Source organism: Haliaeetus leucocephalus, unplaced genomic scaffold, assembly GCF_000737465.1.
Source record: "Haliaeetus leucocephalus isolate CR32 unplaced genomic scaffold, Haliaeetus_leucocephalus-4.0 Scaffold587, whole genome shotgun sequence".
Taxonomy (NCBI): Eukaryota; Metazoa; Chordata; class Aves; order Accipitriformes; family Accipitridae; genus Haliaeetus; species Haliaeetus leucocephalus.
The window spans coordinates 6,923,337-6,944,783 of NW_010973023.1; the positions used below are offsets into that span (position 1 = coordinate 6,923,337).

Genomic DNA, 21,447 nt, shown 5'->3' on the forward strand with positions numbered 1-21,447 from the left:
TTTTCAGTTGAATTATGCTGTCCAAGTCTTTCTCCTCTTTGTAATTTTGCTCATGAAGGCAAGAGAAGGGAAGTCCAGCATGTGACACTGTTTTGAAATGAACTGTGAGTCATAGATTCATATTATGGACAGGAAGGACTCAGAACAGAAAAGTATTACAATATAAAGAAAATATCTTTCAATGTAAGGTCTCACAAGAAACTGCAGCAATTCTTTTGGCATCTTCACACCATTTCAGTTTCCCACTGGAGTAGAAAACCCCACCAGGGTAGATGAAATCTTAAAAACTGGCAGACTGTTGCAAAAAATGAGCTTGTAGGCTAGCCTAACCTAACAAGGTCTGTGAAGGTGGCAAGAAGGCTTTACCTCAGCACAGGCTGTGGGATAAACAAACAAACTTTCTTAACGTGAAGCAGTATTTATTGCACCATATCTTATCCCTCATAGACTTTGGCCAAGCAGTTCATCCATCTAATTTCACATGAAATTGTCCCAGTAATAGTGAAAAAAACTGTTCTGTGTACTTCTGGAATAACTCTCTACCTGACACTGAACCAGTTGGAGAGTGACTGGGGTTTCCACCATGAGCTACAACTGAGAGAAGGCAACTACTGACCTATTTGTCTGATCTCTATACTATGCATCATTTTAGAATGATTTCTCAAGGAAAGAACAATTAATGGCTGTGGTTAGTTGTGTAATGGAATAAAAATGGAATGTAGATTTAGAGGATTCTGACAACATAACCTGAGAGCTTTCTGTTGCTACAATAACTGATTTTCCAGATCAGGGAAATATGGTAGACCTAATCTATCTGAATTTAGCAAAGGATGCTGTGCTGCTGAGGACTAGTAAAGAATTGAAACTTTGGTGGAAGGAACTGGGTCAACAGCATGTGCTGAAAGGAAAATGACTGATCAGGAGGGAAACTACAAGCAGAGTTCCTCAACTAACAGTTTGGAGACAATCACATTTTTACTAAGAAATATCATGCAAAATCAGGAGTGTACCAATAAACTTAGTTGCTTATGCCATCAATACAGAAGAGGATACAATTCTCATATAACAAAAATGAACTGGAGATTAATTGATGGTTGGGCGCTTTGGCACTAAAACTTAGATGTTCTCCATAAACTGTGCATTTATTTATTGTAAGTTATACATGAAGACGGAGAACTGTGCATATTAGTTGACCGCAGGGTGATTGTGAGCCATGAATTTGATAATGGCTATGAAAAAGGAAAATGTAATCACACAAATATCAAGTGAGATAATTCCCATAAAGAATTAGTAGTTTGTCAATAAATATGTATATATATGCATGTATGAAATACTTTTAGATTTTACTTAATATACTGTGCATGATTATGTTTGTCCGTGTTTTAGACAGATTGACTGAAATGAGAAAAAAAAAGGCTCCTAAGACGATAGGAAGAATAAAGAGTTTGTAACATGAGAAAGGAATAAAAGAGTTTGGGTTGTCCTAGAATAGAAAAATGAAGGCTGACTGAAGGTGTGACTGATATTTAAAAATACGCCAATGAGTAAACACAATGGAGGAGGAAGAGCTATTTAAACTAATAGACAATGTTGGCAGAAGAACAAATGACCATGAACAAATTTAAGCTGCAAAGCAAAAGGTTTCTAGTTATCAGAAAGCTGCCTTTCAATGAAAAGCAAAGTTCCTCTAAACAGTTTTTGAATCAAGTTCAGTAAGTTTATGATTTGCATTACACAACATACATGTCTTCAGTAGCATGGGATTTGATTCAGTGACATAGAAGTTACCCTTAGTTTTACATCTTACACAAAGCAGCAAATACTCTTGAGATATAGTAACCTCTCAAGTGGCATGCACCCACTGTTGAACAGCACACAGCAAGGCTGAAATACTCTTTCAGACAGAAAATCAAGAGACTTTGATATTCAGCTACTCTCCAGAAGATTTAAACAGACTGAGTGCAAAAACTTGTTTCAGAGCTTGCGATGTCTCTAAGGCTAACGTGCTCAAACAGAGCAATAATAAGGCTAAGTTTTGTCTGAAAATTGTAGCCTCCATCAGCACTGCATTGGGTCCTAGTGCTAACCACAATACTGCGTGTCACTTCTTGAGCTGTCGACAGATATACTTTCAGTCTTTAAAAATAAGAATGTGAGGACATGGAAAAATGCTCATTTGAATAATTGCATCCTACTTATCACAGTATCAGTAATGGAAGACAATATTCCTGTGTATTTAAAAAGCTGCAGAAAGATGCAGCAGATGATGGGTAGTATTATTCATTATTATTTGTTTAGCTGAATTTAAAAATGAGCCTAGAAGGAAAAAAAAATAATTTTGGACATTGAGTAAACAGGATGTATTTTATACCCATTTTTATACCATGTATAGTATGCTTAATTTGAAAAAATGAAAATTGAATATAAACATCAATATTCTAATAATATTAAGGTAGGAAATTGGAATAAGCCTTAAGCTTCTATCTTAACTAATGCCACTGTGCTTTTTAGTGTTGTTGAATGCCACACTCAAGGAACAAACATTTTCCTCGGTTGAACTTTCTCGGTGCTGTCATTTTGTACAGCGGTACGAAACACAGAAACCTCTAAACTAAGAAACCTATTCCTTTTGTTTTTCAGCATCAAAACAATGATTCCTCCGGGGGACTGCCTATATGCTGGGAGGAAAAGGAGGAAACCCATTCAGAAACAGTTAAGTATCATATTCATCAGGAGGCATCACCCTCCGAATATATGTGCTAGAAATGAGGTAGAAGAAGGACTCCCTTCCTCCCATGGTCCGCTGACACAGGAGAGACCTAATCTCTTTCTCTGCGGCAAGAAACCCCTGGTCAGGAGGCTGGCTCTTCATGGTGGAGGCTGGCTCTTCATGGTTAAGGCTGGCTCCAGGAAGGATGCTGAGCATGGGTCAAACCATCCTTACCCATCATGAGGTGTCCCAGGAGGAGGCCAGTGGTGGTTGTGGTGCGTACCGCAGCGTACTGCAGAGTACACTGCCCTGAGGAGCGGAGAGGGACAGAGCTTTTTCGCAGGCAGGTGGATTCGTAGGTGGACTACATGTCAGCCGGGCAATGGGCCAGCGGGGTGGCTGCCACCTCCGTGCTTCTGCGTTCCCCGCCGCCTGTTCAAGGAGCCTTCTGAGAAGCTGTTGAGTGGCACCAGTGCGCTGGCATTGCGCTCCCCCCTTCCCCCTTCCTTGGCTTAGGCTTGCTTGGGGCATCGCTAAATCCAACGTGCAAGCCTGGAAAGTGGGTCAGTTCAGCCAACTGAAAAAGCAGACTGGTGACTCACTTTTTGCATAAAGAACACATCATTTTCAAACCACTATTTACTATGGGATCACTTTCATTAGGAGAAAAATGGGAGAGAGGAATTGTATGTGTGAAGGCAAAGCAGAAAAAGAAAATAAGCAATGGGAAGTTGTTACTACAAGATGCTTGAAATGGGAAGAAAAAAAGGTTGCTATCACTCAAATGTAAAATAATTTCCAGATGCCATAACCAGTCTGTGAAATGAAGCTTTTTAATATAATCATCCCACATCTTCTGTGTAACACTTGATTATATGGTTATGAAACACATTTTTACTGTGTTAAAATTATGAACTAGCACCGGTGGCCTTCACAGACAATTTAAGGATGAGAAGGTAACTAAAATAGATTTCCCTATTTTCAGTTCAGAACTTCTAAAAATAACCCACTTGGCTTAAAATTGTATATATTGGTCTAAAGTCAAATGGGAGTTTCTCTGAATGTTTGAGTGAAATCTGTTGATTTTGTTTGGATTTTGGAGAGTATTTGCACACGAACCACTTCTTCCCACTTAAAAAATATTTCTTTTAGTGTAAAATATATCATAGGTGACAATTTCAATAGACAAGATAATGACATAAGAAAAGGATTCTTCCTGCAAAACCTGAGTGTTAAATCCATGTATGTATCATTTCTGCACTACTGTTCAAGTATGGATGTGGATATTTAACTTTATAACTGCATGAGGTATGGATCCGCTCCAGTACATGGAATTACCTCTCTGCAGAACTGTTTGTGGATCATAACTTTTGTGAGAAAGGAAGGAGAGTTGCAGTAGCTTTGGGAAACATTAAGCTTCGTGTTTGGAGCGTATATGCTAGCTAGAACTTCTCTCAAAGATGACTTATAGAAAAACGCAATGGTTAAGAAAACTACCTGCTAACAAAGGACAGAAATGTCCTCATTAGCCTTTTTTGAAGTTCTGGCTTCAACAAATCAGAAGCAAATTCTCACTTACTTTGATGGAATCAAGTTTTCACTCTGGGAGCCATTGCAAGCAATGCTACCTTGAAAATAGCTTTGCTGTGAGATTGCATACGGGTACCTGAGCATGAGCTTATCCAGCCAGGACATAGACAATTTTGATTAAGAAACTTGGTTTTGGTTAAAACAAAGGGAATTGTTTGGATTATTAGAATACTGAGCTCCCGTGCTGGAGACAGCTCTCTATTTTCTGTGGTTAGCTACTGATCACTTGCTGAGGATGATCTCTCAGTTCCTAGCAACACTGGTCCCTTCCTCAGACCTTATCTGTTTGTGGGCTTGGTCTCTGGTAAGCCTTTCCTGTGCTCGTTCCCTTACTCAGGGACTTCCTAACTCTCATCTAAAGAGGGTCTGAATGCCCAAGACCGACTTGCTGACAGAGCTCCTTTCATGGTCGATATATGTCCTTCAGTCCTACAGATCTTACTGACATTTCAGGACTCTGAGGTATCCCTACGGTTATGCTGCCTCAAGTAATTTATCTTGAATTTAGAAGGGTAGACAAAGCCTATTAATTGAACAGTATATTTAACCATGGTTTGGATCCATGTCGTACCATTTTTGTTACAGCTTTTTTCTCTTGTTTGATAGCATAGCACATTTTCCTCCGTGGCCTTTCTCTACCCCCCCCCCCCCAATAATTCTGATAATGGAGCATGGTAGATGCTGCCACCTGTTCTGGGAGGGGCATTTGTTCAGTTGAAAACCCTACTTTTTCACAGGAAAAAAAGTTGATGGGAATTCTTTGGCCAGTCTTTGTAATGATTCCTCTCTTTTTAACATTAATAGCCTCTAGAATTTAACTTTCTCTTGACAAAGTGAGCTCAGGTGCCAGTCTGAGCAGGATACTTGGATTTCTGTAGTGACTCATGGATTAGTCCTTCTGAAGGTCAGGATTTAAAGGACAGAGACGCAGCTTTCCCCTCTGCAGAACAACTGAGACATTCATATCTACCCATACTCAGTGCATCCCAGGAGGCCAACTCCCTGCCTCTCCATCAGCTTTTTGTGATCAGGCTGTCAAGCCAGGTGGTGATCCTGCAGCTGGCTTTTAATCCAGGATATCACAGAATGATATTGCTCGTTATGTTGATGGTTTTTCAGGCACAGAAATTCTATTCTGAAGTAGTTTTACAGAACAGTGATGAAAATGTATGAAGAAGCTCCATGGGAGAGTGCAGAGACCCACAGGACTGTGGAATAATGTGTGGAAAACTTGTTTTACTGCGAGGAGCTAATATGGTTCAGTCGTCTTCTCTGCACAGAACTAGGAGAGACTCTCTTCATTAGGTTGCCATTCTTCAGACAATACATGGGCTTCAAGTTCTATTTTTATACATGCAAATAAATAAAAAACCCTAGCTGTTCTCCTTTTGCTCCAAAAAGCTTCCAAACAAGCTCCATTAGATGTGGTCTACACTAAAGAATTTTGGCTTTTATGGACTCAGTTCAAACACCTGGAGCTCGGACTGAGTGAAAATTTTCCATCAGATACTCTTTTCAGCCAGAGAACCGGAGTTTTGACTAAAGGAAACATTTTCTACCAAGTGTTTGTTTCCTGTGGAAATCCAACATTTTACTGGTAATTCAAGCGTCTGAAAACTAAAGAGATCTTGTTTTTAACCTCAAACTAAAATCACTGTGCTGAAATTAACACTTATACTAGAAATGCTAAGGCAACGCTTCAGGACAGTTACCATTTGAGAACTTCAGCCACTTCTTCATCTCAAACTCTGGCATCTTGTAAAACTCTCTCCCTCTACAAAACATTTCTTGTAACGTTTTACAGCTCTGCAAAGGCAAGCTACAGCTGCCCTAGCTCTGAGTGTATCTATAACTGCTCCAAACTGCCCACTTCAGCCAGAACCGTACCGGTGCCAGGGTAAACAGAGACCTCAGGAGGTGCAGCTCTCTCCTGCTTCCTAGCTCTCAATTTAAAGCCCTCTGCGGCACAGCCCGACCTCTTACTTGGCATCACACTATCCCACCTCTCATCTGCTCTGCCAGCGTGATGTCTTCTTGACCTTCATTCGGTCCTTTGGGTTCATAGGAGATGGTGAGCATCTGCACATACACAGCTGGCACCGGCGCTCGGCTCTGCCAGGACGCCTATGCAATGCCCAAGCACAGCTTGGCGGCTGTGGGTGCTGGTCAGTACGTTCACGATAATCATCTTGCTGTGACTTTGCACTTAGCCTATCTGTTGCATCTCATGGTCTCTCTCTTCCCTTTCCCTTCTTACTGAAAGCTTGCCGTCATAGTAAATGATTAGATTTTTCTCGGTTTAGATCATCTGCTGGTTTAACACTTCAGCATACTGTAGGAACTTATTCAGAGTGAACTTTTCGTTAACAGGGTAGGGCTCCCGCAGAGGGTAGTGAACAGCAGAGCTGTAGCTGCAGGAAATTCCTCTGCAAGCTCACCAAACTGGTTTACACTAGTGGCGGTCTGTGTGTCATGGGCACACTGAATCATTAAAGCGTGAATGGCTCAATGCCTTATGTACCACCGAAACAGAAAATGGTCTCTTCACCAGCTCTCACACTTGCTTCCTACCGAACACGGACTGGTGATATGGGTCTTGTACAGGTACAAGTACTTGTTACTGCAGAGCAGAATTTGAACAGTTTAACAATGCAAAGAGGGAAATGCCAGCTTTATTGTTTTAGTTACATGTGCTACTTCATTATACTAGTGTTGTATGAAAAGCAGGGTAAAAGAGGTATCACAGAGTGAGTGCTATGGCTCTGTTTAGACCCGATTTACACAGTCTGAGAATCCCTGTTGTAACACAAACACAACAAGTACCTTCTACTTTCAGCTTAACATAAAGGCTAGAATTTCCATTTGCCTCAAAACAGCTCATTGAAGAATTTTCCTGCCTGCTCTTTTCTGTTTATGGATAGCAAAGCTAGCCTTTCCATGGAATTTGCATTGTTTTAAATCACATCCACTTGGCACCTAATTACCATTTACATCAAAACCCTGTTTGTTTGGATTCACTCCCTTACTGAATCATTTCCTCGAGTTTTCAGGAAGACTCTGGCCTGAGCTTTCCCCTGTAGTCTTTTTACACCATTCCCTGCAATCTCCAGAAAACTGTTCCTTACGCTCAGTAGAAATGCAGTCCACGTAATTGCCTCAAACCATACCTCTCTGGCACAGAGCAGTCACTATTTTATGTGGTAAATAGGCTTGAACAATTTCTGTTTCTATTCCATGTTAGTCTTGACAATTTTTACCCCTTGAACTCATCAGTCTAATTTTCCTTATTGGCATTAATTTTTTTTCCTGTCCTAAATTGCTTCCTTGCTTCAGCTGGTTTGTCAGATTTAAAGAGCAATTAGTAAAAGCTTATGTTCTTTAGCTTCTACTCAACTATAGGCTATATTCCCACAAAATTACTGCTTTCCAGAGGTCAAACGTCCTTTTGGTGTCATAGTGAGGATGGCTGAGCTTCAGGGTTTACTCCAAAAAAATCAGTGTCCAGTATGTACACTTTTTTTTGAAAAACAATTAATTCTGGAAAAGTAAAAAAGGGTATTCCTTCTCTGTTGATTGCATTATTTGTTCCATATTTGAAGAAGCAGGAATTATGTGTCTTCACTGACACCTAACTCAAACATTTTTTCATTCATTCTGTCCATCAGTGTTGTCCTGTTAAAATGAAGTGAAGGCTCTCAAAAGTAGCAAAGAATTTTTCATACCTAATTTGGTTTAAGAGGTTTTCAATTAGCAGCAATCACATGTACAAAACTTTGATCTTTTTTTACTCATTCCTAAGCACAACATTATTTTTTAAAATCACAGTTACAATGATAAATTAAGATTGCACTTACAGGAGGGGAACACGCAAATGTTGTCATTTAATCCTTTAACCACCTTGTGAAATACTAATGCTCAAAATTAAAATTATGATTGAAAAATATAGTAGATGTGTGGAGCATGGAAATGCAGTAGTGAAGTGCTACCAATAATGGGTTGTACTCTGATTCTCCACTGGAGCACCAGCTAAGCTACAGAAGGTTATGATCCTTGCCTCAAGTGAGGTGAAAGCGGAAACTGTTAGCACACCCATATTTTCCTTGCCTACCATTTCCCATTCTTGAGTATTTTTCCATCTTTTCCTCCTTGCTTTTTCTCTCAATGTCTCTTATTCTGGAGAAGGTGCCTCAGGAGGAACGTGGCAATGTGCTATGGTAAGAACTTGAACAAGGGCATTATGAGAGCAAATGGAGGAGCAGCAGATGTAGCACTAAGTCCCCTGGGAGATGCTAGCTCAGCAGTAGCACTGGGCTGCTCTATTCCCTCTGAGATCGTGGATCCATGTAGTTTATGGCTCCAGTGGCCTGTGGCTTATTCCTGGATAATGCATTTGACTACTGCTGGGTCCAGCAATGGCTGTCTGCTGGAGATAACCACCTTCTCAAACTTACCACTCAGGTCTTCTTGCTTAATTGACAAGACTGTGCTTTAGCACTGGCCACCCGTCACTGTCGTGCTGGAAATCAGGTTCCCATGACTGCGTGCAAGTGCACCAGCTTTTCCTTTTCTCCCTCTTGAGAACAGCATCTTATGTGTTCTGTGAGAAGAATATCAGGAGACACCCCAAAACTAAGCTTCCTCATCTGTGATGTATTTCATCTTAATGCATGTTTACAATAGTTTCTGAGGTGTATGGACCTGTCCACTGCAGGAGAGGGACGAGAAATGGGGATGGACTAGGAATGCTTGGCTTAGAAATCCAAGTAACATTAGTCTTTATGTTTTGGGAGGAATATCAATGTTCTTTAAAGAGAAACCAAATTCTTATCTTTGTTATCACTGATGTAGGAACGTAAATGTGAGAATGTACACAGGATTTTTGAGCTTGAGGAAAGAATGTCTCTTCACCTTGCTTCCCATACTTTTTAAAATCATGTCTAAAGACAGGCTCTTTCCTTAATTATCTCCTGACCCACAGGTTAACTTTGAGTCATTAAATGGAGGGAACTAAGTTGCTTTGAATGAATACAGTGGGTATTGAATGGGTTCATGCATTAGTCACAGTAATTTTCCTCTGCTGTTCTGACCCTCATTTGTACAACATAGATGAGAAATTGTTTCTCCTGGTATTGACTAGAACATGGAGATAGTACCCATTCCCTTAAGGTGAGAGGGTCCTGAGTAAGAGACATCAGTTCTTGGCCTGTTTTTCACTGGGCAGATGTGAAAAGAGAGGCCAACGTCCATGTCTTTGCACTATGGCAAATGCAGAATGGTAAATCTCTTTTTGGCAAAGGACAGAAACTTTAAAGATTTTCATACAAGCTGGGTTAAATATGCCTGTTATCAACTAATTGCATACAACGTCTCAGTCTCCAGTTGTACTATCTATCTGGAGGTAAAACAGGTAATCGAAAATGTGTTCTCCACCACAGAAGGCCTGCAGTTGGGAATGAAAAATCGAATCCTTCGAAGAGACACAGGGACCGTCTGAACGCAGAACTGGACCATCTGGCCAGCCTTCTGCCTTTTCCACCTGACATCATATCGAAGCTGGACAAACTTTCCGTCTTGCGCCTTAGTGTCAGCTATCTTCGAGTCAAAAGTTTCTTTCAAGGTAGGTCTCTTTAAGATATCAATATCACATTAAAAGTCTCCCTCTAATTTATTGCTGCTTTGTACTAAACCTGAGTGAAATTAAGAAGTAGAATTATATGGATAAAGGAAGAAAAAAGAGATCTATTATTGAACTTATTTTGTGCACAGGATGTTGTGTTGGAAATTTTGTGCATTTCCTCCTATGCCATTTGTGTGTTTTTCACCAAATAATGGGATAACCCCCACCCTTCCTCAGCAGGCTTTAGGAAATGGGAAAACATGACTGTAAAAGCCCTCAGCCAGCAAAGAGGCTTGGGGCAGATGTAGTACCTGTAGATACTTTGAACTCCCTTTTTAAAGCTATTATCGTGCATGTTCGCAATGCCTGTTTAAATACAATGTGAAAGTCAAGCAGCTACTGTATTACCTGTGTTTGCTATATGAAAAGAGGAAATGGGATTGCTTGAAAGGCCAAAAAGATTACTTTCTTTCAGGATAAGCGACATCCAAAGTTTAAAGTGTCAACTAAAGCTGTACTACACTACGCTTTTTTTTTGTAGCTGTCTGGCACACCGCACAATGAAAGCCAAATGTGCATGTTCAGATGTACATAATAAGAATTCTTCCAAATTTGCAGACAGTTTTAGTTTCTTCTGTTGCTGAAGAGTTCACAAGAGCAAAATCCGGATTAGGGATTTAACGATGAAACTCCTCTCTAGAGTTTAAAAAAAAGGAAAAAAAAAAAAAAGCCTGTTTGAAGCAGTATAATTGACCAAAACTTATAGGTGGACTGCAAAGATAAACAGAAGTATTTTTTTATGGACTTTATTTTTCCTTTACTACTCTTTACTACTGCTTCCTGTTGCTATTCCTTATTATGCACAGCGTATGCAAGGGAGCCCTGTATTTTTTTGGTTTTGACTGGAGAATAATATCTGTTGGTTGGTTTCTTGCTTTCAAAATGTATTTTAGTATAAAAGAAATGCCAGTTTGAAGAGGCTTTGGCAGACTGCAGGGCATTTTACAAGCTGACATCAGATTACAGATGATGATATTACTGATAGCAGGAGCCTCCCGTGTCAACTGTGGCAGCTGGTTGCCCAGCCTCCAGCATCCTGCAGTTTACAGAGTGCCTGTCTTTCCCTTTGAACACATACCTGAGAGTTACAGCCCCTTTCTCTGAGCTTTACTTTCATTTCTGCTAGATTCTCAAGCAATAAGCTGTCTTCACTACTCTTCTGCCTGAGTTTCTAAGATTCATTGTCTCCTTTTTTTAAAGGGATGGGATAGAAAGAAAACAAGTAAAGCCAGACTGCATTACTCTGAAATGTTCCGTGTTTCAAGAGATTTCATTTAATTTAATCCCCAAATTACCTAATTGAACACATAGTTTGTGTTCCCTTCATTCTTATTTTTAAATGTTTACATCATGAAACTAAGGTTACAGAAAGCATTGTTTATAGTAAAGGAAGGAAACTACACGCCATTTTAAGACAAGAGAGCAGGCTGGAGCTTCAGAAGGGTGGAGTGGAGGAGAGGTGAGCCATGGAAACAGAGCTGGGTGAGGAATGGGTGCTAATGTTTGTGTAAGAGCAGGAGCTGCAGCCTCCTTCATGGATGTCACGATCTACTTCCTTGTAGTTGTGGAGAAATGAGGCAGAATCTGATTTTTTTTTAAACAAAAATTTTGGGAGGAAGTCACCTAAAAAAGCAAACAAAAAATATCCATCCCAGTGTTTCGATCTTTGTTGTGATGCAAGAGGATAGAAAATCAGAAATGGCTGGTTTGTGGCCTTTTAAATCAAAGGATGGTACTAAGTTGGGAGCTGTTATAAACACTGCGCTGGTAGAGAACAGACCAGTGGCATACAGAGATGTTATAAAATTGGATAAAATAAAAATGTGTCTGGAAAAAATGACCTAGCAAATCCGTACTAATTCTCTCAGGGAAAATTAATCCAAAGGAACTGGTGTTCAATAGAAAAGAGAAACCTGGAAAAGAGAACATAAAAACAATAATCGAAGAGGGACAGTGGTCAGCAAATTGTTCTATGCTTGTAATATGATATGTTGACATAAACAAGAAAGCCAAGAGTGGATTTTGGTCTGTTTGCCCAGAGGCAGCATGTCACTACACAGGAAGGTTATAATCCCTCTCTGCATGAGACCAGCATGACTCCATCTGGAATACAGCTTTCTGTTGTGGGCATCTCCTGGTCACAAAGGCATTAGTACATATTAACGGGTTTGGAATAAACACAGACAAGAAGTGACTATAAAGTTGGATGGACAAAAAAAAAAAAAGAGTAAAATTAGCTCAAGTGTGTACAGTTTATATGCTTTGGCTGTTTGTCTTTATAGGAGAGAAGGACGAGAAGGGAAGGAATTGCTTAGGGTATTTTAGAGTGGCACAATGGAGGACCCAAGGAATGATGATGAGCAAGCTGAAATTTGGCTTGAATATCAAGCAAAACATATCTGTAATGAGTTCTGTTCAGCTATCTGATATTCCTAAAATTGATGCAGTGGAGATTCAGGACACATGCATCTTTTGTTTAGGAGACTGTTCTGTGAGTTTTAAGGGAGTTAAGCTTAAATTCCATGTTTTTAAAAAGTGCTTGTAAGAATGCTCTTTGCCATTTTTTAAAAACCATGAGTAGTGCTATTTGACACATAAGTTCTTATATGACATTGCAGATTCAACCCGCAATAGTTCAGCAATTCCCGTGACAATTACAATTACACTCCTTCAACAGTCCCAGCGGTTTCTAGAAATACTCATTTACTTACCACTAGGTGTCCTTTCAGTAGCTACTCTGCAGTACTCACTGTGTAGCACAAATGTTGTATTTATAAAGGTCAATAGCCAACTAGAGGGCATGGAGTGGCCTCACTATATTGATTTCAAGTATAAAAATCATTTTGCAGACAATTAGGTATTAGGGGATAGAGAATATTCATCAGTTGTTTATTCCCTCTTTGGTGACCATTACAGGTTAGTACCTTGAAGCATATGGTCAGTTCATCTTAGTTAAGTTGTTTAAGCAAAGGCCCGGTTCTTTTACAAAATTTAGATCTGGTTGTTGAGATACATTTTTCTAGTATTCAGTTTAAGTCACTGTGGTGAATTCCCTTTCTCATTCTTAGAAATGTTTTCCTTTGGCTTCAGAACAGTTTTTCTGTCTACTTGGTTTACAGTCTTCGTATCTCTGTTATCAGTTGGCAGTGGCTCTATTAATAGCCCCACTCCCCCCAAGCTATATGCATTTAGTCATTTTGCATTTTCCTGGTAAGCACTTCAAAATGGCTTGCAGCAACAAGCTTCTGATCTCACCGGATCCCCTGTATAAAGCAGCACGGATCTGAACCAGCGCTTAGACTGAGAGACATCAACTGCTGCAGGAAGCTGTGCCCATCATTTGGCCCTGACAAAAAATTGCCTTGGGTGGGGCTCCTGTGGGAGTCGAGTGGTACTTGGTGGCTGTGACTACTTGAGCTTGCAGGGCCTCTGTCTTGGCCATGTTCCATCTTGGTTAATTGTAGTCTGTCTTCCTTTACCACTCTTGACAATACATCCTTTAGTACCTCTTATTTCTCAGTTTTTCCACTGGCGGAAAAATGGTGGTCTTGCTCCACTTCAAAACCAACTCTCTTTTGTTGATTGTTTAATTGTTCCCTTCTAATATAGGTATTAATTTTGTAAATAAATGTAAAAAGAATAGCACCTTCTTCTTTTAGCATCTCAGATCCTTTCTGAGGGACAGCTAGCTTAAGCTTCCCATTATCTACAAGGAAAATAGTTACGACAATTTAGACCAATACAGTTGCAACTAGGGCTTAAAGCTTCTCATCTTTCAGTTCTTACTGTAACTAACCTTGTATCGGTAGGCCACTCAAACTTTCCTTCAACATACCATTAACATTAATGTTAATCCTTTTAGGCATAAGCATTCCTAATAAATGATAACTGATGTTGTTGAGTACAGTCTTGGTAAATGTAGAGACCTCAATATGGATCAATTTTTTGATTGTTCAAGAAGTGGGGGTACTTTAAATCCTTCAAGACATAATTTATATAAAAAGCAATTTAATTCAATAGCTTGTTATTTTTCCCATCTGGACATTTTATGCATGCACAAATGTGTATTTTGTGTTTATATACATATACACATATGCAAACACAGAGACATGCATGCACACACAAAAACAGTGTCATCCCAACAAAAATCTCCCTTGGAGTATTCTTTCGACTTTCTGTGTTTATTTTAGACTTCAGTGCCTTCTCTGTATTTACTTACTCCCAGATTTCATTTCAATTTGAAAGCTGAAAATCCGATAGATTTATGGATGACTAAATAAGGAATGTAGAGAGTTATAGATTAACTCTGTGAATAAATATATTCAAAGTTCCTGTATATTTTATATTCAAATTGTAATCTAGATCTTTCCAAAATTAGTGACAGTCAAGCATGGAGACATGTTGTTTGACCTCCCTTTAGACTAAAGTTATATATGGATTTTAAACTCCTTTACAGTAGAGTCCAAGAAATTTGTCTACAAATGTTAGTTCATCTGCTTCCACATAGAATTTAAGATTTTAGGCAACAGGGCTGTAATGGACCTTCTCAAGCAAAGAATCAGCTGTGCCTGAACCTGAGGGTCATTTGTCTAATGTTTTTGTAAATCTGCAACATGAGTGATGCCACACCTTCCTTGGTAATCCCTAACATCCAAGCTGGAGCTTTCCGACTGCAGTTTAAGGCCTCTTTCTGCAGAAGAACAATTTATTCCCTTTTCTCATGGCACCTCAGCTTTTACAGCCATGAAGGTGTCCTATGTTTCCCTCAGTCTTTTCTTTAGACAAAACAGACTTGCCCTGCTCCTTTGTTTTTTTCTGAAGGGCTATATTTTCTTTAGTCATTCTCATTGCTCTGCTTTTATCTTTGTTCAAGATTAATCTAGGGTATGTGCAATCCATCCTTCCATTTTACAGCAAATGACTGACAACTTTTCTCAGATGATGGTTTCTTGAGTAAGCTTGGACCTCCTTCCAACAAGATTCTTCAGTTTACTTATGAAAACATTGTGAGATAGTAGGAATAGCCTTTTTGAAGTTATGAAGACATGTAATATCTATTCTTCCCATCCACATGTCCAGTTGTAGAAGGTAATTCACTTAGTGTAACATGGCAACATATCCTCTACAGATATGTTGATTTATTCTTCTTTATTATTACCTTTAAGTCTTTGCGAATAGGTTGTTTGATATTTTTTTTCCAGTATTTTTCCAGGGATTGAAGCTCAGCTTAGTGGTCCAACTATCCTTTAGTTTCCTCTTCCCATGTTTTCTAAAGATAAGCTCTGTGTTTGTCCTCTTCTAGTCTTTCAAAATCTCCCCTTTCTATCATGATTTCTTGTAGACTAATAGCTAATAGCTCTGAGTATGCTTCAGCTCATTCTCAGAATACGCTGCAATGAGTCTCACCAGATGCAACTGAACTCATTCAAGCACCTGAGGTGCTAGCCTTGTTGCTGGTGTTTAGTGGCAGTATCTGACTGATCCTAGCTGATGGGAGCAAAAAGAGGCAATAAACACTTCAACTTTTTTTTGCATTATCTGTAGCTCCCCCTCTGCTGAGTAGCAGAAAACTCTTTTCCCAACCTTCCAGCATGATTTTTATAACCTTCCCTTCCTTGCTACATCTTATTTTATGCATTGGCTTTTCTGTTTATCTTCTTATACACTTGTGCTTTATTTTATTGACTAAAAAAAAATATTTTCTGTGAGGTTCCAGTCATTGAAGAACTCAGGATTTAAGATGGTCTTTTCTTATATAACCCACCCTTCACTGCCGCCAAGACAGTTTACATTTATCCCCTACATATTGGTTTGTTGGAAGAACATCCAGCTCCTACTTCCCTCTGAGATTTTTCCTCCAGTTGTCCAGATGTACTGAAGTCTCCTTTCTTTAGGTCCCGTGTCTTCATGTTGCTGTGCCTTGGATTGCTGCTGCTGGAAGAACCATCATTTCCAGGATTTCCTGGTCACTTTCACCAAGCTGCCCTTCCTCCTTCTAACCTGTTTCTCCCCTTCAATTAAATCTCTTTTATATATTTATTTTTTCAGTTCTGGAAGGATAGCACACACTGTGTGGTTTCTGTCTTTCTTCTGATTTAGCATTTATATTAGTGGGTCATTTCCTTTTACTCACTTATGTGTTTGGTGTGATCCAATTCCCACCGATGTTTATCTTTAATGGAAATTGGATTTATCCCCTTTAAGAAGAAAGCAACAAAGGATTCCTCCCAGCTGGTCTGATTTTCAGTATCCTCAATTACTTGCAGTCTGTTCCAGCTTTCTCCTCCTACTACTGTGTCCATGGCCGTTTATCTCCTAGCACAGTAACATACATGGACTTCTTACTACGTTGATTCAGATTCCTTAGGTTCATTCACTAGATTCTTTAGATTAGGCTGTCCTAAGGACAGACTGTAAGGCTGTTATTTATTGTAGTATTTGAATATTTAGTGCTGCAGTCCTCACTGCATAGCTTCCAGACCTGTTTCTGATGTGACACACATGTCACTCCAGTGACACTCACAGAAAATTAAGAAATTAAAACTTGAGATGGGGAAGCAAAGAATGATCTTGCTTTCAGTGCATTATCTGCTCTTCGACACTGCTGTATGAGTGCTGCTTCCCTGAACCAAAGCTCCTAGTCTGAGGATCCAAGATTCCACTGCAGGGCATGTACTGGCGTTCTCAGGCATCCCTTGTTTTCCCACTGTCTCTCCCTAACATTTCTGTTTTCCCAGAATTTTCTTTTCAAAATCTCTCAGCTGAAGTTTTTTTCTGGATTGCCAAGTTCTGCTCTTTTGGTATAAATATGGTTTTTAGATTTTACCTTACATAAGCAAGGAAAATTTTTCCACAACAAGATTTAACTGATTTTGAAACTAAACTCATACTTTTGAGTTTATTGTTACAATTATGGCCTGTACTGTATACATTTCCATGGGAAAATTTCTTCTTTCCTTTGCTAGCTGGTTCCAGTAGCCTGAAGCTTTCCCTTAAATTTAAAACCATAGTCTTAGTGAATCACGGAATCACAGAAGGGTTGAAGTTGGAAGGGGCCTCAGGAGGTCATCTCGTCCAACCCCCCTACTCAAACAGAGCCACCGAGAGCCAGTTTCCCAGGACCGTGTCCAGATGGCTTTTGAATATCTCCAAGGATGGAGACTCCACAACCACTCTGAGCAACCTGTGCCAGTGCTCGGTCACCCTCACAGTGAAAAAGTGTTTCCTCATGTTCAGACAGAACCTCCTGTGTTTCAGTTTGTGCCCATTGCCTCTGATCCTGCCACTGGATGCCACTGAAAAGAGCCTGGCTCCATCTTCTTCCCTCCCTCTCTTCAGGTATTTATACACACTGATGAGATCCCCCCTGAGCTTTCTCTTCTCTAGGCTGAACAGTCCCAGCTCTCTCAGCCTTTCCTCATAGGAGAGATGCTCTAGTCCCTTCATCATCTTCATGTCCTCTCATTGGACTCTGCAAGTCCTTTGTACTGGATATATTTAGAACAGATATAGGAAAAGCAAAATAATAAAAGATCTGAAATACAAATAAAGATTACAAGAGACTTTATGCTGAGAACGGGATAAAATGCCCAAATTGACAATCATGGAATTACACCTCCTTGACTCCATCTCTTCACTCCCACCAATCTTTTCTTGGTATAATTTATATATTGATTTCCATTATGGAAATAATAAGAGGCTTTCAGATTATCCTCAAGCCTCTAGTTTTTGATGAAACCTGTACTTCGAGTTACAAATCTAGGATTTCAGTTGTGGTTCTCTGCTTAGCTAGGGTTGAAGCCGATACCTTAGGCCAAGAAGACCCCACCATATTTGAATATTTTAACAATTACAAGTTTGTTTTTTAAAGACTTATTCTACTGATTTAGAGTACTTGCAGTCCTGTCCTCTGAAACTGAATGCCTGAATGATTTCTTTCTTGAAAGAGAAATAAGGACTTTTCTGTTTTGAACACATACAAAATGTCTTTAGGGTATCTATTGCTGTAGTCCACAGTCATAGCTTATTAGATTGTCTATACACATTTAGGTTGTTTAGGTTTCTTAGGGAAGCATATTCAATGGCTTGCACTGAGAAGGAACCTTCATGGTCAGAGTGGGTAACAGGTAAGGTTATTCCTGTGACTATATTGAACCATTGTATTCAAATTACCACAGCATTCAGAGTGTTTCAGCCAAAAAGGGACTGTTCATGAAAGAAGCATTTTCCACTCTCTACTGCTCTATAATTTTGCCATCTTCATAACAATATAGCAATTGAAAAAAGGAAAAAATGTTCTGCTGCATAAGTGGTACATAAGTAAATCTTTGAAGGAAGACCTACTGTCTGCAAGCCATTATCTAATCAAGTGCTAAAATACTACATCAGTGAAATTTTAGTAGAAGTGTCAAGACTTTAAGCAAGCTACCTGCATATATTCATTCCTGAGATCTGGCAGGACTCAATTCTGGAGAAGCAGCTGCACATTGACTCTCCCCTACACTACCCATTTTCAAACAGTGGATTATTTTGACTAGATTTTTTGACATTTTTAATTGCCAGAGAGACCATGTTATTGCAACATATTGCCCATACCAATGCTTCGCTTTTTTCTTTTCCTCTTGTTTCCTGGGGACACCATTCATTCCATGTAACGAATACCTGAGGTTGTTTCGTGCTACACGTCCTCTTGGATAACCTGGAGATCTCTCTGACCCTTGGGAGACCTTTGCTGACTCTTGGAAGAGGACTGTATCTCCTCTTTGTGCTTTGTTGTAAGAGGAAGGACCTCATTGTGCTAGCTAGCTTTCTCTTTAGTTTTCTGCAAATGAGATGGGTTTTGTAGGAGAAGGAGAGCAGATTTACAAGCAGGATTTACTTCAGAATAAGCCTATATTCAGGAAGAACAAGAGGACTCTTAAGTTGCTTGAATGCCTGTCACCTTTGAAGACCAAGGGAACCTGTTAGTGCAACACTATGTTAAGTGTCACATTCTGAGGCTGGGTCTAAATTCTATACCTATTTTTTTGAGTAATGGCAAATAAAGGACCTTAGTTATAAATAAGTTTCAGATCTTTTCTGGTACTCCCTGGGTACCTGTGTCATGTGCTGTGGGTTGTTTATATTGTCACACCTCACAAGCTCAGAGCTGTTAGGCTGAGTCAGATATCAGCACAAAGAGGGCTGGACTCTATAGACTTTGTGCTGTCTTTGGGAAATACACCATCATTACGATTCTTCCTGTAGAACTTCCTCTTGCAGTTCTGGATCTGTATCTTATACCAGTTTTCTATTGCTGGATGCCATTCAAGTGAACGTCCCCGTAGGCCTCAATGTTTCTCCTGATATTAGCAAGACTGATTAGAAAACTAGGTAGCTGGAAATTACAAGTGATGTGAGGAGAATCTTTGACTTAGATTTCTCCTAAAGGCATTTGGCACTGGAAGAGTTCCACTGTTTCTAGTGATAGTAGAAGTACACTCAGAACCAGACAACGTGGTCACAGACACATACAGTGGCTGATTTTATATGTGTTCCCACAAACCACACCACTATATTGGTCCAGTGCTAAGGGAAGTCCCCAAAATTCTTTGAGCTATTAAGTGCAGGTCTTCATCTTTCTCCAGCTCGCTTAGTCACTTTTAACCATTCCGATTTGGTAGGCTTTTATGCTCAGTTGCATTTGGTTAGCTCACACTATGCATCTCATGTAGCATCAAGCTAAATAAATGTAGGCACGTGGCAAGGAAAAAACTAGGCCCATCTAATCCAGTAGACTGATACACGCACTGTCTTTTGTATTCAGTGAGGTTCATCTTGCTTGTGCACTCTGCTTGCTCAATTCTTCCTCTGCAGCTAAGACCCTCCTTGGCCCAGCCTGGTACCAGCTGTTGAAATACCCTCATAGTCCCCCACGGATCAAATTCGATTATCCTGCAGTATAATGAATGGACTTTCATTGACCTCATTTTCTTGAGTTAAATTGTGTTTGGATGTTGGAGGCTGAGAAAGAACTTGGTATAAGTTTAGTTCCACTGTAACCCAAGTTTTCCTTGGATACGGAAACAAGATTGTTTTTCATCACAGGAAAGATGGCATTTTTACTCCAGGAGTTCCTAGCAATTGCAGTGACTGTAGAAGGTACTAGCAATAATTTTGTCCTAATCACTGCTGCAGTGGATGGGAGGTAGGAAAGCATTCCTGCAGGCATGAACTTTGGCTTGGTTTACACTTGTTCTCAGCTTCATGAGTGATTACCATCTCTGGGAGGAAATGTGTTTGCTGTCAAGAAAATTATTTACTTTGTTTCTTATTTTAAACATAGGTATGTTTTAAAGGAAAGACAATACCTCTTATCCCACAGAACAAAGAATTTAGCTTGGCATAATATAATTGCATAGGGCTTTAAAGACAAATAGGACAAATAGTTCTAGGCTAGAGAACAGGGTGGCAGACTGTCCTTCTAATTTCTCTTCTCACTTTGCTACCGCCTCACTTTTGGATTACAGCACACGGTGAATGAAGCTCTTTGCAGAGAACTCTGAAACAATGCAGATGTTAGAGCAGGTCCTGTAGCAAGAAGCAGAGTGGCTATGTCACTGGGGATAAGCCCACATGAACTAGTCCTTCTGAGAGGCACAGCTTACTAGAGTATGTGCCTTGCCATCCCAATACAACCACACTTTTTTTCAAGCTCCTGTTATCTCCATGTAGCAGCAGAAGACACTGTGTGCCCATACCAACACCCTCAGAGCTAGTTCAAAGATCTCTGTGCTATACCCCGTCATGTCCAGTGCAGACATACCTCTCTGGTGCTTGCCAGATTGGGTAATTACATTCTTTTGTGTCTGTGCAATTATATTGGCCAAAGCAGACCTCAGGATGGCACTTGTGGTCCATAGAGATGGAAAGTTGCCAGTGTAGGCTCAGAGCAAGCCAGAAAACACGTTTCAATGCATATAGGTCCCTCCTGCTTTAGCATGCCTTGTCATTTATCACATCATCAGGCAAAACCCAGCAAGCTGTCCTAAGACCGTTTGCCAGATAGCAGCATGGATGGAGATGGGTGAGAACAATATGACAGTATTTTCATAGCTCCTTTGAAGACAACTCTTCCAGAGTAGTGTAAATAGCGTCAGGAATTATTTCTGATGAGACTTTTGTGAAGGCAAATCCATTAATATCTTGAATTAAGAGCCTGCCATTCAGATGTAAATATAAAACACTGCTTGCTTTCTAAGACTTTTTAAAAATAATTTGAATTACTAGACTACCACTTAGCTTTTGGACTTTGTAGTACTTTTATAGAGCCAGTTCATGAAGTTCTGAAATGCTGTCTCATATGCCTCACTAGCAGTGCATGGTGGTTGCTGGGACCCTAAGAAGTTAATGAGATGCAGTCTGAAGGCTAAACATAGAATCATAGAATCGTTTAGGTTGGAAAAGATGTTTAAGATCATTGAGTCCAACC

The 21,447-nt window shown here is 39.8% G+C and overlaps 1 protein-coding gene across 1 annotated transcript in view; it reads left to right on the forward strand.

Annotated features, from left to right (window-relative positions):
• Window positions 1-2,650: 2,650 nt before the first annotated feature.
• Window positions 2,651-21,447, forward strand: part of AHRR (aryl-hydrocarbon receptor repressor) — a 68,526-nt gene continuing 49,729 nt past the window's right edge. The window contains exons 1-2 of the mRNA XM_010577973.1: window positions 2,651-2,712; window positions 9,736-9,917. Of these exons, the coding sequence (XP_010576275.1) occupies window positions 2,651-2,712; window positions 9,736-9,917 (244 nt within the window). The remainder of the gene's footprint in view (window positions 2,713-9,735; window positions 9,918-21,447) is intronic.